Source organism: Wyeomyia smithii, chromosome 2 (assembly GCF_029784165.1).
Source record: "Wyeomyia smithii strain HCP4-BCI-WySm-NY-G18 chromosome 2, ASM2978416v1, whole genome shotgun sequence".
In the NCBI taxonomy this organism is placed as follows: Eukaryota; Metazoa; Arthropoda; class Insecta; order Diptera; family Culicidae; genus Wyeomyia; species Wyeomyia smithii.
In genome coordinates, this window is record NC_073695.1 from 200,807,425 (window position 1) to 200,826,317 (window position 18,893).

The 18,893-nt window shown below is 38.4% G+C and overlaps 2 protein-coding genes across 2 annotated transcripts; one reads left to right on the forward strand and one right to left on the reverse strand.

Moving 5' to 3' along the window:
• Positions 1-1,667: 1,667 nt before the first annotated feature.
• On the forward strand, positions 1,668-2,700 carry LOC129720344 (zinc metalloproteinase nas-4-like). The gene is made up of 3 exons (XM_055671809.1): positions 1,668-1,801; positions 1,859-2,087; positions 2,147-2,700. The coding sequence occupies exons 1-3, from the start codon at positions 1,799-1,801 to the stop codon at positions 2,698-2,700; spliced, it is 786 nt and encodes a 261-aa protein (XP_055527784.1). The 5' UTR covers positions 1,668-1,798.
• Positions 2,701-14,216: 11,516 nt separating this feature from the next.
• Positions 14,217-15,368, reverse strand: LOC129724356 (seminal metalloprotease 1-like). The gene is made up of 3 exons (XM_055679189.1): positions 15,219-15,368; positions 14,514-15,151; positions 14,217-14,444 (listed from the first exon to the last, which is right to left on the reverse strand). The coding sequence occupies exons 1-3, from the start codon at positions 15,310-15,312 to the stop codon at positions 14,364-14,366; spliced, it is 813 nt and encodes a 270-aa protein (XP_055535164.1). The 5' UTR covers positions 15,313-15,368; the 3' UTR covers positions 14,217-14,363.
• Positions 15,369-18,893: the final 3,525 nt, after the last annotated feature.

Here is an 18,893-nt window from a genome sequence, read left to right on the forward strand (position 1 = left end):
GTTATTCTCTAAAATAAAAATTGAAAATGCAAACTAAAACCAAGGTATATGATTTTTTTTAGTGTGAAACACTTTGATAGAATGAAATACTTGTTATGTTGTGTAAATGTCTAATGTAAATATATTAGGTAATAGTAGAACCAGTGTTTGAGTGTTGTTTTTGACTCTGGAACCAAAATCTTGCGTGAAGCACGTGGTCGCTGTAGAACATAGGTTTTTTTGACAATGATTTTTTTATTTATGTAAAATATGGTTTATTGACCTTGGTTTATAAATATTCATCAAATATTTTAAAACAAATAGTTATTCAAACTCAGCGTAAATTCCAATTCTCCTACATCGATTCTGTTATTAACATTTGAATTAATAAAGTTGATGTATTTTGCAAAAGTTTTCAAAATTTCATTTTTTACAGTTACTGAAATGTTTTCCAAAACTGGTCGCAGTAGATCGTCGAAAGATGGTCTATACCATCCTTCTAGCAATGTCGTCATTCTTCGTTGCACGTACGTCCACGCAGCAGTCACTCGAGTGCACTCGGAGAATTTGTGTTGGATATCTTCGATGCCTATCGTGCAGTGCTGACAATTTGGATCGTTGGCCCGACCGATTACATGCATCAGGCGGCGATGTTCCGTGTTTTCGTTGACCAGCATGTAGAGGTCGCTACGGTAGTGAGAGGATAGTCTGCTTGAAGAAATATTCCCCCATATTCTCCTCCAGTTCATGTTGGGTCGATTTTGTTCAACCCTTGGTATTTCGGTTTGGTCCAAGTAGTAGCGATGCATTTGATCGCTGGAGGGATTTTGTTGGATCTGCTGTGGAAGCAAAGGAAACTGTTGGGCGAGGATTTTGAGACACGGCAGGTCGCCCGAGGAAGGGTAATTTGAATTAGAAGGGAATTATAATAAGGATATTACCCCAATAGCTGTCCATTGCATCCCAAAGGATTTGTTTATGTCCGAAAATTGATATTTTTATTTGCGTTAAGTTTTCGTTCTTTTGACCTGAATATCATGATTTTTTTCGTGTGAAAACATAGAAAACAGGTCTATATTACTATGATACCTTACGAAAACACAGGCTGCGAGTGGAGTTTCCTTAGGGGGTCCGAATTACCCCAAACTACCCTACAGGAATGAGGAAAAAACAATCGCTTAAAAGCTGTGCGAAGCAAGAGAGCTCGGTATACCAGATTAGAAATCGATTATTTGAGTTAAGTCTCAACGTCGTTCAGCTAGAAGATCCGGTATACTAACTCGCCCTTAAAGATGTCCAAGCCTTTCCCGTTCTTGATAGATTTGAGTCCGTTTTTTTAATAATTTGTGCAGTTCATTTTTTTTGCATAAAACTGTCTTTGGATGAACTTTCTGCCCCCAATCCTAACCATCTTTCCGTCCGAACCGATTTTTTTTGTGATTCCGGGTATAAATTCTCTGATCAATTTAAAAATTTAGAATCTGTTAACACAATGATCTGCCAGTATTGTCGAATTTAAAAACATTGAAAAACAATAAAATAAAAACATCCAGAAAAGCCTAACATTCCTACATTTAGTCATTTGATTGAGGATAACAAGCATACGTAGTTCTACACTGATGGGAGCCGTTGGTATTTCCTACTGCCGCTATGACGAGAGTAAGAGAACTGTTTCCCCTAGTCTTAAGTACTCGGCTCAAAGCCACTTAAGATTACTCTACTTCTGCAAGACCAGTATATAAACTGGGAGCCGCAGGCTGTTAAAATCATAGTTCGCAATCGTTCATTGATTTAACCTGAGTAGATCAAGGCGATAAAAATGGTAAGCCTATTGTCAGTTAGCCACTAGAGTTAGTAATGATTATTAGTATTTTTCCAGTATCGCTACCTTCAAGCAATTTTGTGTTTATCTTTGGTCATATTTCTGGTCAGTGGGTTACCACTGACCAATGATCATGCTGAAGAGTTGAGCGGAAATTTCGAAGGTGATATGGTTCTCTCCAATGAACAGCGATCTTCTTTGAACATTAATCGCAACGGATTGTTGGATGAAAAGTACCGCTGGCCAAATAACACCGTTCAATACAAAATCATTCCGGAAAACTTAAGTGAGTATGAAAAAATGAAAAAAAAACAGATTTTTTTTCATAATTCAATTTTTCCACAGCTTCTGAACAAATTGACTATATTCACAAGGCGCTCAACACAATAGCTAACGTATCTTGTTTAACGTTCGTGGAAGCTGCGCCAGATGCAACTTCGTATGTTAGAGTTGTTGGCGACACTACGGGTTGTTTTTCCAAAGTTGGTTTCACTGGATCCATCCAAGATTTGAACCTGGCACCAAATGTACTAGAGCAGGGCTGTTTCCGACTTGGTACGATCATTAATGAGTTCCTCCATGCCTTAGGATTCTACCACATGCAAAGCGCCAGTGACCGTGATGACTACGTAACTATCGTGTGGGAAAACATTCAACCGGGAAGGGAGCATAACTTCGAAAAGTACGCCAGTACTGAAATCAGTAGTTTTGACACAGGTTACGATTATGGAAGTGTTTTACACTACCCAGCTACCGCTTTCAGCGTGAATGAGGAACGCACGATTATCCCGAAAGATCCTAACGCTACCATCGGACAGCGTAAAGGTATGAGTGAGAAGGACATTGCTAAGCTTAACCACATGTACAAATGTGATGGTTCAATAAATAAAAATCATTGATTCATCTTGAAATGAGTATATTGTTTCTGTTTATGATAAAAAAAACTAAATCTCACGTCTAGCTGTTTATAGTGTTTTTGTTCTGTTTTTTCTCTTGACAATTACTACAGCAATTTTCAAAAATGTTCAACTCAAATGGCTTACAAAGCCATCCAAAACGGTTTCAGCTGAGAAACAGAAAAACGTTTTTTTGGCCTGCTGGAATAGTTTCTGTTCTATAATTATTGTAAAGGGAAGAATTTTGTTTCAAGCTTCAGGTTCAATTTTCCAGATTTTTAATCTGTGGGTTTGTTAAAATAGCTTAGTCGAGTACTTAATACTCGACCTTGTAACCGCAAGTGATGATAACACTCGATGGCGGCGTTATCACCAAGAAAAAAGGGTGTTGCTAAAATACAGTACATTGCGTGTGGTAGCTCGTCTCACTCTCAAGTACCGAAGTTTATGCTTAAGTGGACTGTAAATAGAAATGAATGGATGGATTATGGATATTAAATTTTGACGGATAAAATTTTATCACTTGTGTTTGCTGAAACTTTATAGTGATTCGTTTTTTGCAGTTTTTTTTACGTCAAAACTACCTGATACTCTTCTGGCTACAGTTTATATCCTACCCTCCCTTGAGCACGTTACGTAATATACGAATGCTCCCAAACTTATCCGCGGAAACAAACATGAATCAGTTTGGAGCCGTGCTTATACCTTGCTGAGCTTATAGAGTCCGAATGAAAGCCTCAGTTTGTTAAAACGGAGGTGTAATAGTCGTTACTGTCGGAGACCAAGTTTACTTCTGCATCTCCATGACTGCGATGGATAGGAAGGTTTGTGTCACCGTGATAAGTGACGAAGTCGAACAATATTGACGGATTTCGCGCCAAATGAACCCGCGGCTGGCAGCACCCTCTCCGAATTGGTTGAAACTTTTTGGGTGTGAAGACATCACCTAATTAAGCATCTCTGCATACTTACTTTTTCCAAAATTAGTCTAGACTGTCTTCTGAAAAGGGCGGAACTTTTTTTGTCGATTTTTTGTAAATCAATATAATTCAAAAAAAGTGTTGTAAAAGTAACTTTTAGGAAATTGTCTAAATTTTCTTAAAAAAATATGGAAAAAATTATATATCAAGTCCTACACTGAAAAAAATGCAATCTAAACACAAAACATCGATTTAAAAAAATGGTCATCTCCAAATTAGCTAAAAAAATTTTTGGTGAAAGACAACATTGTTGGCACCATTTCGTTTATACATCGCAACTTGAGCATATTTAAGGAAAAAAAGTTATTCTCTAAAATAAAAATTGAAAATGCAAACTAAAACCAAGGTATATGATTTTTTTTTAGTGTGAAACACTTTGATAGAATGAGATACTTGTTATGTTGTGTAAATGTCTAATGTAAATATATTAGGTAATAGTAGAACCAGTGTTTGAGTGTTGTTTTTGACTCTGGAACCAAAATCTTGCGTGAAGCACGCGGTCGCTGTAGAACATAGGTTTTTTGACAATGATTTTTTTTATTTATGTAAAATATGGTTTATTTACCTTGGTTTATAAATATTCATCAAATATTTTAAAACAAATAGTTATTCAAACTCAGCGTAAATTCCAATTCTCCTACATCGATTCTGTTATTAACATTTGAATTAATAAAGTTGATGTATTTTGCAAAAGTTTTCAAAATTTCATTTTTTACAGTTACTGAAATGTTTTCCAAAACTGGTCGCAGTAGATCGTCGAAAGATGGTCTATACCATCCTTCTAGCAATGTCGTTATTCTTCGTTGCACGTACGTCCAGCAGTCACTCGAGTGCACTCGGAGAATTTGTGTTGGATATCTTCGATGCCTATCGTGCAGTGCTGACAATTTGGATCGTTGGCCCGACCGATTACATGCATCAGGCGGCGATGTTCCGTGTTTTCGTTGACCAGCATGTAGAGGTCGCTACGGTAGTGAGAGGATAGTCTGCTTGAAGAAATATTCCCCCATATTCTCCTCCAGTTCATGTTGGGTCGATTTTGTTCAACCCTTGGTATTTCGGTTTGGTCCAAGTAGTAGCGATGCATTTGATCGCTGGAGGGATTTTGTTGGATCTGCTGTGGAAGCAAAGGAATCTGTTGGGCGAGGATTTTGAGACACGGCAGGTCCGCCGGAGGAAGGGTATTTTGAATTAGAAGGGAGTTATAATAAGGAAGGGATTCGATCTCTTAGGTGGCGATTGATCAGTAGCGCTTTGCATTTGATCGCCGGAAGTTGCAGTTTTAATCCACCCTGTTTTCTGTTACGCGCCAACTGGTGCATTGGAACTCGTGCTGGCAGCCCACGAAATAGAAACATCCCCATTCTCGCTGTTAACTTTGCTGTGTGTGCACATTGTGGTGGAATCACAGACGAAAGATACCACACCTTTGACGTGATGAAAGTGTTCAGCAAGATTACTTTCTGCTGCAGGTTAAGGGTCCGCATGCTATGCAACCATAATAGTTGCGATACTCTGGATACTCAAGCATCCCAGTTTAGTTTTACCATGCTTCGCACTGAGTTCGTGAAGATTACCCCCAGCAATTTCACGGTGTCATTTGTCTGCAGACCCGGTACCGTCAGTGGGTTCCCATTGATAAATCCAATATCGATTGCCACCGTTTTCTGCCGATTTAACTTTGCCCCGGATACGATCTCGAAATTATCGAACAGCTGATATAGCCGTTCGATTGTCCGTGTGGATGTAGCGATCACCGTGACGTCATCAGCGTAAGCAACGCACAGGTCTCCACCACATACTTTCTCCAAGCGCGTGAGTAGTGGATGCAGATAGAGAACAAACAACAGCATCGACAATGGGTCTCCCTGTCGTACAGAGCGTTCGATTCGAAACGGTTGTGACAAGTGTCCGTTGACTAGCAGACGAGAGAACGAGGCAGCACCAATGCAGCCATCCGACGAAGTCCTGGTTCAGTCCCAGGGAGAGAAAGGTGCGATGCAGGAACTCATGAGAGACCCGATCGAAAGCGTGATCAAGATCAAACGAAATCATCTTTCCTCTTTGCTTTCTCGCGATCAGCTGGGTCATGCGATCTTATAGAGAAAGCGTCGCTTGGAAGATGGAACGGTCGGTGTTTGCACACTTCTGCGCGTCGCTCAGCACTCGGTGTGTCCGGAGAATGTGCTCCAATCGGGTCTTCATCACACGGGCGAGAATCTTGTAGTCCACGTTGAGCAGGCTCATCGGACGGTACGCTCTCGCTGTCCCATCACCACCACGCTTTTTAACTAACACGATTGTACCATCGGCGAATTCTGACGGTAGCTCATTCGTCATCGCTTCATTGATAACGAAGTAGAGTTCTCTGTAGATGACGTCAAATGTCCGTAGGTAGAATTCTACCGGCAGCCCATCGATGCCTGGCGATTTTCGCTTTTGCGACGTTCGGATTGCATTTGTATTTCTTCGACTGTGATCTCTGTCATTAGGGCAGCGTTGTCTTCGTCGTCTTCGGGAATTGCTCTGTCGGTACCAAAAATTTCCCCTCCTGCCTGTCTTCTTTCTCCAGACGCATAAAGCTCCCGGAAGTATTGGTGCATGTGTTGTTCGATCGGTTGGGATCCCACAATTTGTTCCCCACTCTCCGTTTGCAGCTGTGTGATGATCGTTTTTTTTCGACGTCTATCTCCCAACTGGAAAGTGTAGATGTTCTCACCGGCAACAAATGTTTCGTTAATTCGAATGAAGTTTTGCGCAAAGCGGCGTTGTAGTGTGAGCATTTCCGCTTCTATGCGATTTATGGTTACCAACATGTTTGGGTTTTGGAAGTAACCGTCATATGCGAGCCTTAGTTGAGCATATAGCCGTTGATGTCCAGCATTAAACAAGTTAAATGCTTCGCTGGATTCCCAACGGAAAAATGATTTTATTTTTGGTTTCTTCGTTGCCGGGTCCAAAATTGCCATCGGGTTTGGAAGTCGCTGATGTTTTCGGTTGTCAAGAGGTGAGGACGAAGGGACCAGAAACCGCGCCCTTGTTCACGGCCGAGGTGGGGGAGACAGATGTATAGATGTCTGTAAAAGAGCATACATGCGTAGCCGCACTGCGTAGCTGCTCGCATAGGCCAGTGCTCACATACATGCGATCAAGTCTGGAAGCAGCGTTGTGTGTGACGTAAGTAGGAGCGTGTATTGTGGGGTACAGTTTCAGCCACACATCGTGCAGTTGGAGCTGCTGTTCGGTCGCTTGGAGAGCGGGGCTCGTATTAGCACTTGTGGAGTCGCTCGAGCGAAGCCCGCAGTTGAAGTCGCCGGCGAGGATGACGTGTTGCGTATTGTGACGAAGGTAGTAAGCGATCGTGCCGTTGAAGAAGCTCTCCCTTTCCGCACGGGCAGCTGTACCCGAAGGAGCGTATAGATTGCAGAAAGTCGTATTCTGCACCCGCAGAGCAATGAGGCGGCCATCCAGACTTTTGTCCACATGTGAGAAATTGATGTGGTCTTCCAGCGCAATTGCCGTTCCCCGCCTTGCATGATCCACATTACAAATCACGTTAAAGCCGGGGAGGGAGAGTTGCTCGTTCTCCACCTCTTGGAGAAAAACGATGTCAAGTTCTAGCGTTCGTACGAAGTTCCGAAGTGCGCCGATCTTCGTTGCGTTTGTTATATTGTTGATGTTGATGGAAGCGAGGTTGTAACTGGAGAACTCAGCCATTACGACAAAATAATATTCTCATCTCTCGAGTCGTCGTCGTCCTCTACGCGAGGTTTTTTTCCAGTAGTTCGAGTGCGAAGCTGCCTTCTGGAGCTGGACGAGCCAATGGACGAATCAGTCTCATCACCATAAGTCCTACGTATTATTCCCGCAGCAGCGTGGGATTGTTGACCTGCAGGAGAAGTCAACGACCCGCCGACTGGGTAAACAGGTTGGTTCGAAGTCGAGGCTAACGAGGGGAAATTTTGTTCTGTTAGGATTGGTGGATGAACCGCTTTCTGTTGTTGCCGGTGAGGAATTTGTTTCGGCGGCGGCATTTTGAAGTAGAATACTTCTCTCAGGAAGTTCGGCTACATAGGGATGTGAAATGAAAATCGAAAATCGAAAAAAAATGAAAAATATGTCCAATTTCAAATGCTAATAAATCGGTTAGTATACGATGGATTTCCTTCGTTCTTGCAGCAATAGATTGCAAAATCTTCTAAGATTCTTCCCAAGTGAAGATAACTGTAATTTTATTATTCAAACTATTGTACTATTGAAAAAAGTCAAGCCTTGTCAAAACGAAAAATTCGACCTCTGACTGGTCGTTATATGATTGCTTCCCAAGCACAGTCGACAGAATCATATACCTTGCGATTTAAAACATGCTATTTGGCCTATATAAGAGTCTGTTTTAGCCGAAGCCGCTCATAATAGTTCTAGACAGCGACAACAGCAGTCATCCTTTAGCAGCAGCAGTAGCAATGCAGTGGATGCCAGCGATAGCGGAAAGCGGCCACAGCTGTGGCATAGCAATGGGTAGCGCTTAGCGGGTTATCTTTCTTGTAAAAGTATTCTACTTCAACCTTGCGGTCGTGGCTTTGCACACAACCTTCCTGTGATTTTTTCCGTCGGCGACGAGTTTATAGAGGTTGATTTGGTACCAGGCGTAGCGTGGTTTGGATTTGAGTTTGTATGTTTCACTGCTGGAGTGAGTTGTTTTGTTTTCTGCAAAGCGATGCTGGCCGGACTCATTTGTTTTGCAGCATCGGCGTAAGACTTTTGCACGAGCATTTTTTTATTTTGCACGCAGGTAGCTCCAATATGGATGTACTCGCGGCAATGTCGACACGTCTGGCGCTGCCCATAGTACGCGACTTGCGTTATTTCCCCGTCTATGGTCACCCACGATTCAATGTTTCGTTTCACAATCATTTTTGCAACTCGAATACCCCTCGAGATGCCGGGAAAGTCGACATCGGCTCCATATTGCTGTTCTCGTATCGCGATAACATCACCGTATCTACTCAAGAAATCAGCAATTTTCTGGTCCGTCACATCTTCAGACAAATCGTAAAGCCTCACTTCCACTGTTCCGTCCTCTAGGGTGATCCTCAAAGGGTAATTTTTACCATCGACTGCAATATCGTGTTTGTTGTCGTGTTCCTCGCATATTCGCTGCGCCAATGCTAAATCCACGACTTTCACAAGAGAAACCCTCAGGGTTCTACTGTTCTGTATTCGTAGCACTTCACCTTGCTTCAGACCCAATATGGTCGCACAGAAACTATGCACTTTGGCATTGTCCGGTTGTTTCGGCACGTTTGAAAAATCTATGCGGAAGGTATTTTCTCGACCTATGCCAGGAACTAACGATTTTGTGTCTGAGCTTCGAAATGGCAAAAAAGAACATGTTCAAAAACGTCTTTTAATGATGCCTCTCAAAGAGCCTGTTGACGAATTTATTTCGTATTTCGTTGAGAAAATTGATAAGCTTATAACTCATGACTTCATTTACAAAAAACAGTCTTCATTTCTTAAGGACAGAAAAGATTCGTTGGCTGAAGGTGAAATTCTTGTGATTTGCGACTTTTCGGAAAATTACTCATTTGTTATCCAAAATGCAGCTCAGGGTTATCATTGGAATAATTCTCAAGCAACAATTCATCCATTTGAAATTTATTATAAGAGGGATGGTAAATTAGAAAATGTATGTTTCATTGTAATATCAGAAATTTTGACGTATGATACTGTGGCTGCCCAGCTATTCATATCAAAAATTGAATTATTTTCTCAAAAATTATTTTTATGTCAGATGGAGCAGCTGCTCATAATAAAAACAAAAAAAAAAAAAATTTGCGAGCCTTTGTGATTTCAAATTAAGGCATAAATTAGAAGTAGAGTGGTACTTTTTCGCAACATCACATGGGAAAGGTCCCTGTGACGCAATCGGAGGTACTCTCAAACGAATGGCAAAGAGAGCAAGTCTTGCCCGAGATTACGGAAATACTATTAAAACTCCAAGAGAACTTTACGACTGGGCAGTTCAAAAAACAGACAAGTGTATAACTGAATTAAATTTCTGCTACATATGCAAAGAACATTACACAAAAATGTCAGAGGAACTAGAAGAACTATTCAGTCAAGTAAAACCTATACCTGGAACACAGAAATTTCATAGTTTTGTACCTTTAAGTACACTGAAAAAACTGGACACTCTCCATCCAAGTGTTTCATCATTTGGGTATGAAAATGACTCTGCATCGTTATTTGAAGAATTTTTCTTATCGAATTAAATCATTTTTCACTTTCGTTTCAAGTTGTCACACACATCAACTTACATCTATGAGCCACACTTCATTTACGTATGATTCCAACATCCCTTTCAAGTGAATTGCACTTGAATCTGCCCCACTGTTTCATCACAGTGATTATCATATGCGAAACACTTTCAGTTGATATGTTTTGTATTTATATGTCAAATGAAGTGCCGTTTGTGCTGAAAAGTAGGAAAATGGTGACAGAAGAGTCAGTGAGTGTCATGCGGCTTAGGAATTCGACGATTTTCCGGACTACATCGGAAATTTTTTGCAAGGTATGTAATTTATGTCATGTAAAAGGATCGAATTTTAATCTTATTCCGTTCTTCTAGCTCAAGATCACAGAGATTCTGATGTTTTCATCTTTACGCTAGAGGCAAGTATTTTTTACTAAATTATCAATTAATGAAATTAAATTAATTAAATTCTTTGTTTGCTTTACAGGCTTCTTCAACAGAGAAGGAAAGTTTATCTTTGGTGATTAATTATTATAGTGAAATTTAAACTTTATAAATAAAACAAAGGTTACATTATATGCAATCATTTCCAAAAACTGTTTTCAATTCAAAATCGAATAAAAATCATTCGACGCTCGATTAACATTCATTTGAGATTCAAAATCAAAACACTTTATGTCTATATGTCATAACACAAGAATTGAAAGTGTTTTCCTTTTGAAAATGAGGTGTTGCACGATAAATAATTCTAAAGTGTTTCGCATATGAATTCTATATGTTTTGACCAGTAGGGCGAATTCAAGTGCAAAACACTTTATAATGTCGTGTCGATTTCTTTCAGTGTAATAATCAAATAGCACACTGTAATTAAATGATACGATTACTTCAAGTGTTTTTGCACTTGACTCGATTCGTCACGTCACACTGCAAATTGAAGTGATTTAGTGTTGATTTCACAATGATTAACACTTTCTAATGAAATGATCTTGCGTTGAAAACTGTTCAATGGAAATCACCATCATGTTATAATGAATATCTCTTGAATTTGCACCACTGTTCAAATCAATTGAATTACAGCTGCGATTCCAATTGACAAACGTCAAAAACATAAAACTAAACAGAAATAGTCGCGATGGCGAAAGGCGCAAGTAGCACATTTTCCCCGGAGATTAAAAATTTGTTTGGAAGTAAGTTCTATTGAATTTTTGATATTAATAAAATAATAATAAAACAACTCTTTTACAGATCCTGAATTCGAATACACCGACACAGCGACAGTGGTCATTTTGTAATAAAATTGAAAACCTAGAATAAAATAAAATTGAAAAATCTAAAATAAACAGAAACCTTTTAAATTTATTGTGATTAGCAGATAATATCCAAATGACCAACATTTTGTATCTCAAACATAAGAATATCAAAAAAGATGAACATAACAACAGAAAATCAAGTGATTTGCTGTTGATTTCACCGTTCTTTGCATTAACATGTTTCGAAGGATTTTCTTTTCACTTTGAAATGTTCGGCAAGTAGAGCGAATTCAACAGCAAATCACTTCACTTCGGCGTGAATTTTTTTTACAGTGCAGTTAAAAGATATTCTAGTTCAGAAGACGACCCAAAAATATTTACTGTATTTGTAGTGGTAAGAAATAGATGCTAAGTGATTATGTTTTAAAACAAAACATTTGAATTATAAAGTAGAAAAATCGATTTTTTCTTCCACATTAACACCATTTCCATAGGTAAATTTATCAGGTAGGTTCATAAGATGTGAGAAGCATTCACATCTGTAATACAATGAACTTTAGGTACATGCATACACATAATATATTGAAATTAGGCATTGAGTTTTACTTGTTTTAAATTGTTTAAAACTAAAATAATCAAAACATAACAAGTATTTCATTCTGTCAGGTTATCTTACACTGAAAAAATAATGTACCTTAATTTTAGTTTGCATTTTAATTTTTTTTAATTTTGAGAATGACTTTTTTTCCTTAAATATGCTCAAGTTGCGATGTATGAACAAGATGTAGCCAACAATGTTGTCTTTCACCAAAAATTTTTTTAGCTAATTCGGAGATGATCATTTTTTTTAAATCGATGTTTTGTGTTTAAACTGCAGTGTAGGACTTGATATATAATTTTTCCCATATTTTTTTATGAAAATTCAGACAATTTCCCAAAAGTTACTTATACAACACTTTTTTGTAGAATTTACCGTTTTTGAATTATATTGATTCACAAAAAATCGACAAAAAAAGTTTCGCCCTTTTCAGAAGACAGTCTAGACTAATTTTGTAAAAAGTAAGTATGCAGAGATGCTTAATTAGGTGATGTCTTCACAACCAAAAAGTTTCAACCAATTCGGAGAGGGTGCTGCCAATCCTTGAAACGATTTGGGATGAAATCCGTCTATTGCGAGCGAAGTTAACTCATTACGAAGACGAACGATGAGTATCTTTCTTGTCAAATACCGCGAATCGATCCGCGCGGCGTGAGCGAAAACCATGCACAACCTGCAGCAAGATCGGCATCGCGTAATCATTAGATCAATCACGATATTTATCGATCAAGCGCAACGTACTCCGGTTTGCGACGTGCTTATATTAAAGAAACGAGCGGGCAGTCTCCGGCTAAACGGTCACCGTGAGACATGACAAAATATCTGGGTACACCCCGCGAAGTCACTACACTCTGAAACCCCTTAGATGAGCGAAACTCACCCATCCACACGCGTCTATGCTCTCCGGAAAAAAAAAAGACAAAATAAACCTGTTTCCAAATAATAAAGCGCTGTCAAGTTTGCGTAAACAATCTAAATTTTATATGTACTACTTTCAAGCTGTAAATTTTTTAAACAAATGTCACAGGAAATATAAAAAAAAGCGAAATCATGCTAAATGATCGCACAATGAAATTTATGGGAATGGTAAATACCGTAGGCATCTCAAAGAAAAGTGTTGATCAAATCATTCGTGGATGAAAACATAAAAAGCGGCAAATAAATTTCTTTCTGAGCGTCTTAGTAAATGGAATTGGTTATTAAGAATAGGTTATGTTTCCATTTAATTCTACTACAAAAGATCGAATACCGTCCGCAGATACGTATTTCGGCTGCTACATGCAACCATCATCAGGGCTTATGTGGACTGTTGAAGAACATAACTGAGTAGCCCCCTTCTTATATTCGTGTAGGTAGAAGTAGGTAGACGGAAAATGCCTAAATTGAAGTTAGGTAGTCATATGGTGTGGTTGTTTTTTGTCCTGAACTGGATCCAGGGTTTTTAGGTAGGATTTTGAAAAGCCATGAAAAATGATTACCCACGTCTTTATTGAGCAGTGTGGATGGATGTTTGTAGATTTCTAAACTTTCAGATACGTCCAATTTTTTAGGGAAGCTCCGTAGCCGCAAGGTTACAGAGTCCGCCTTGGTAAGCGGATGGTCGTGGGTTCGAATCTTAGTAGAATCAGGCCATTTGGTTGCCAAAGGACTTTAGCATGGGTTTATTCTCAGGCTTCTCACCAAGTACCTTTCCTTCAATCTAAATTCTACAGTACCTCTGTTGACTCTCTTTCTAACAAAAATAAGTTCCTGTTATAATAAAACTGGTATGAGTAACGTATGAAAGTTCTCTCCAGGGAATTGTAATTAGGCGATATTGTTAGGAGGGACAGAGGCTCGGTATAGTAGAGTAGTAAGCTTGAAACGGAAAGGTTTACACACAAGCACGGATATGAATGATAAGCGTATCACTTACTATCAATAGTGATACTACCAATAATATGAAGTGCGGAGTACAGAAAACACTTGGGCAATATCACAATAGATCTAATCTCTGGTCGCAGTGATGAGCCCACACAGGAAAAAAAAAAGAATCGTCCAATTTCCATAAATTATTAACGGGGTGAAGCAGGTGAATGTTATCCGAAGTGTGTTTTTAGTATGCATCGCTTTTCTTGAACATGGTAAAACATCAATAAACTATATTTTTACACATTATTCAATCGATTGGACGTTGAAATCAAGGCAAACAACGCCAACGGTATATGGCGAAGAAAAAAGGGCCTTTTTCACCAAGACAACGATTCCGCTCATTCTGCTCGCGATAAACAAGTTCACCATCCTCCGTATTCGCCGTGTTCTGCCCTCCAGTGACTATTACCTGTTCCTCCGGTTTCTCGGAAATTGACGAATATGTATTTTTAAGGACTTGACACGCAGCCCGGATTTAGGTATGGAGGGGAAGGGGTGGTCAAAAGGAGCAGAACAGTATCTAATCTCTTTCCGTATAAGCTCAAAAACTTTTATTTATTTTCTTCATTTCATTTCATGCTTCTCACTTACTCACTTCTTGTTTTGACAAGACGTGTTTCAATGCTAGCTTTTCTTCAATCCACTGTGTAACTGTGTACACATTTTTTTACCTAACATCCATACATTCTATTTATTTTAAGGATATCACTTTCACTCATTCCATCACGCTGGCCAATCTCCTGGTCCGTTTCCTAAAAAGCACAATTACAAGCCACGATTACTATAGAATTATATAACCATAAGGATTTAGCATGACTTACTTGCAACGGTACAATTGTTTTCTCCCCGTTTATGCTGAACGACGTTACACTGTAGTGCATTATACTCCCATAATCATATTCCTCCCCAAAGTTGTCTACTTTCTCCGGACCGTATAGGTAAAAGTTTTTCTCCTTTCCTGGTTCGATATTTTCCCACATGATTTGAACGTATTCATCGCGATTGTGTGTATTCTGCATGTGCCTAAATCCGACAGCATGAATCAACTCATGTACGATGGATCCAAGCCGGAAGCATCCTTTGCCGACTGGATACGGTTTCAGCTTTACATGTTGGCCTTCTCCGCTATGACCTACAGTGGCAGAACATCCAGTACTATCGCCATGGATATTGATAAAGCTGGGATTGTCGTAATCATCGCGTACTTTGAACCGCAAACAGGTTGCATCCTCAATGATCTGCATTGCCTGGTGGATGTAATCGATCTGATCCTGCTCGAACCATCCCTCTTCAATCTCGTACAACAACGTGTTCGAGGGCCAGCGATATTTTTCCGCCAACATGCCATTTTTGCGATAGATGTCGACGTACTGTTCTGCGGTTAGTATCATGTCCCCCTCGAACTCACCACTCAACTCTTCAGCCAGTTCATCCGGGCGTAGATGACGTAGTCGAGCGACTAGAATTTGAAATTATTTTAAGTTTTCTTGAAATTGATGCACTATTATTTTGAAGCGTATTATTACCATTCTCAACTGCGTTTTCTGAAAGTCTCAGCGAAGGAGCACTATTGCAGAGAAAAACGAACGTAAACAAGGTCAGAAGCTGTAGAATTTTCATTTTCCAACAATATGTGATGAACGACAGAATCGAAGTGTTGAGTTCAGTTTTATAGGCAAGCAATCAAAACTCATTAAGGCCTAATTTCGCATCTTATAAGGTTTTAAGGCAGATAACAATAATCGGCTAAGTCCAGCGATTATCGCAGGCTACGTTAATTGTTTACAACATTACAGGGTATAACAGCGGGGCTTGTTAAACTAATTTTGCAGTAGAAATAACTTTATCTAAGACAATATTACCCTCTGTAACTGTAAATATATCTGTTATCTCGTAGCTACGTAAATCTGATTAAAGCTAGCTTCGTCACTTGTGGCATTAATATCAACGGTGAGGTCATTCAGTGTCAAGTGACCACACCGGTGGTAAACGGAGTTCTTGAAAGTAAAACAAAATTTATAGAATTGGTTATGATACGTATTCGTAAAGGGGTTTGTCAATATAAATAAATTACTCTTAAAATGTGAACTACTGCATTCGACTATAACGGGAGCCAACTATAAATTTGGAATTTTTTTGAGGCTTTCTTACTCTAGAACTAACACGCGAAACAAACCAACAAGAGAAATGACAGTATGTATATGTGAGCTCTCTCTCTCTCTCTCTCTCTCCCTCTATCTATCTCTCGCACTCTCGCTCTCTCTATGCTAGTATTTTTTACTTTGTTTATGCATGTCCAGTTCTTTTCAAAATGGCGTCGAAACAAGGAGCATTCCCCAAGCGCATTGAATAGTTCACTATGAGCTGCACAACGACATTGGCAGAAAAGCTCACGGTAAACTATTTTCGAAGCGAAAATCTTCCAGTTTCGAGTGTGTATAATTTCCTGCAAACCTCAACAATGATCTGCCAGAAGGGTAGTGGAAGACTGGCCAACGCACAGTGGCAGGTCTCTGAACAAAAGTCGGAAAAAACCAAAGAGTTTTTTTTTCAAATGATTGGAAATTACATAGTATTACAATTTTGGGATGGTGAACTCACTTCTGAGGTCAGAAAATGTTGAAAATAGCAATTTACGTCCCTAAAGTGCGTTAGGTCTTTTTCATGATAAGATTTTTTTTTGCTCCAATCTTGCTTAAAATTTTTATAGGGGATCCGCTCTTATATTCATCTCAACACCTATATTCATCTCATTGCTATTATTTGTCTAATTTACTGTATTTTTTTTTTCAAAATAAAGTTAGTTTTATTTTACTTCTCGATTTAGTCGAGTAGTCGAAAGTTAAGAGCGAAATAAAAGCAACGAGAAGAATATAGGTGCTAAGATGAATATTCGGGTGATTCCCTTACTTGTTCTTCATCGATAAACTTTAGAACCGTATATTTTTGTTGCTTTTAAACCGTTTAACCAATTCAAGATCTACGACAAGTTAGAGGTCTTTTTTTTAAATATGAGATATTACGGTAGTTTATTTAAAAGTCATTGGAAATATAAAAGACGATATATTTTTTTTGTCATCAATTCAATTTATCCTCTTTCTATACATCTTGTAGTACTGAAAGCAGTTTACAAATTTATATAAAAATGCTTAAGACTACTGGAAAAAACTTCATGTACATTTCCCAGTCAATCATTTTGTTTAAATATACGAAACTAAATATACGTCTCCATACTTTTATTCTCATAATATCTCCATATGAGCAACGATGAGCAAAACGGTACCCAAAAATCTGAAAAGTACAATAAACCTCCCATTGATTGTTGGTTATTCGATCGTTTCGAACTGTTTCACAAGATTGTACGGTAGAAATGAAATTAGAAATACATGTTTTTTTGCTTCCCTGCAAAATGTTTTACCTCGATTGAGAAGTTGGTTGTATTTTTGGCAAGTCTTAAAAATCAACCAAAAAGTACATAAATTTCTCTTCAAAATGAAACTTGTTGAATCAAAATCGGATCAAAACTGAGGGAGTTTCAGATGTTTGAAGCTAAACTAAAAATTGTGATTCAAAACATGAAAATCATCGGAATTGCCTGATATAGCAACATTCAAAGTGCGATTAAAAATCGATATCTCAACCGATTGTCATAAAGCTTTGGAAAAAGATCATTTACAGTTTGAGAATTTTCGAAGAAATGCAAAACATCAAAAATATTGCGTGAAAAATCGAAGTTTTTTTCGGCCTCCGGCCACTGTGCAGCGTAGTGAACAGAAAAGGCCTTTCCCCTTCTTGTCAAAATCATGGTTCAAGCCTAGTGGCTTGGCTATCAATCAACATGTGTACCAGAATGAGTGTTTGAACTAAATTTTAATTCCATTTTTTTCCAAAAATCAAAGCGATGAAAAAATGTGCTTTAGTCAGATAAAATATCATCACATTACGTAAAAAAAAAATAAAAAAAGTGTCTTAACAACCACTCGACTCCATTTGTACTATCGTCCAATCAAAGATTTCTTTTCCTAACTTGAATTAGATTAAATCAATTATTAAAAATTTCAAAAATATGAAAGCACCTGGTGACGATGGAATCTTTAATATACTAATCAAACATCTCCCTGAGAGCACAATGGAATCTTTAGTGAAAATTTTTAATTGCTGCTTCAAAATTGCATATTTTCCCAAATTATGGAAAAATGCAAAAATTACTCCAATTTTAAAACCGGATAAGAACCCAGCTGAAGTTTCAAGTTATCGACCAATCAGTTTGCTTTCTTCAATAAGTAAACTGTTTGAGAGAATTATTCTTAACAGAATGATGTCACACATCAACGAAAATTCAATTTTTGCAAATGAACAGTTTGGATTTCGCCATGGGCATTCCACTACTCATCAATTGCTCAGAGTTACTAATATGATACGAGCTAACAAATCTGAAGGTTATTCCACTGGAGCTGCTCTTTTAGACATAGAAAAAGCATTCGACAGTGTTTGGCATAAAGGTTTGATTGCGAAATTGCAATCTTTTAATTTTCCAATTTTCCTAATCAAAATTTTAAAAAATTATCTTACTGATCGAACTCTGCAGGTTGTCTATCAGAATTCAAAATCTGATAGATTTCCTGTCAGAGCAGGTGTACCTCAATGTTCAGTCTTGGGTCCAGTCCTGTACAACATATTCACTTCAGGTCTTCCTGATTTGCCTTCAGGATGCACAAAGTCATTGTTCTGCGATGACACAAGCATCTCCGTAAAAGGAAAAAGCCTTCGTGTCATATGCAGTCGATTGCAGAAAAGTTTAGATATTTTTTCTTCCTACTTACAAAAGTGGAAAATCTCTCCCAATGCTTCTAAAACTCAAATGATAATTTTTCCTCATAAGCCTAGGGCTTCTTTCCTCAAGCCAAACAATAATCACGTTGTCAAGATGAATGGGGTTATTTTAAGTTGGTCTGACAAGGTTAAGTACTTGGGACTAATTTACGATAAAAAACTTATTTTCAAAGAGCACATTGAAAGTATACAAGCCAAGTGCATCAAATATACGAGATGTTTATATCCTCTCATTAACAGGAATTCTAAACTTTGTTTAAAGAACAAACTTTTGATTTACAAACAAATTTTTAGACCAGCAATGCTTTATGCTGTACCGATCTGGTCAAGTTGCTGTTTAACAATGAAGAAAACGCTCCAAAGGATTC

Bases quoted from the DNA above. Each gene is read 5' to 3' on its own strand.
- LOC129724356 (XM_055679189.1), bottom strand. From the start codon at position 15,312: ATGAAAATTCTACAGCTTCTGACCTTGTTTACGTTCGTTTTTCTCTGC. The intron at 15,152-15,218 runs GTAATAATACGC...TTCAAATTCTAG, and splicing joins AGAAAACGCAGTTGAGAATG to TCGCTCGACTACGTCATCTA. The intron at 14,445-14,513 runs GTAAGTCATGCT...TGTGCTTTTTAG, and splicing joins AAACAATTGTACCGTTGCAA to GAAACGGACCAGGAGATTGG.
- LOC129720344 (XM_055671809.1), top strand. The intron at 2,088-2,146 runs GTGAGTATGAAA...ATTTTTCCACAG, and splicing joins AATCATTCCGGAAAACTTAA to CTTCTGAACAAATTGACTAT.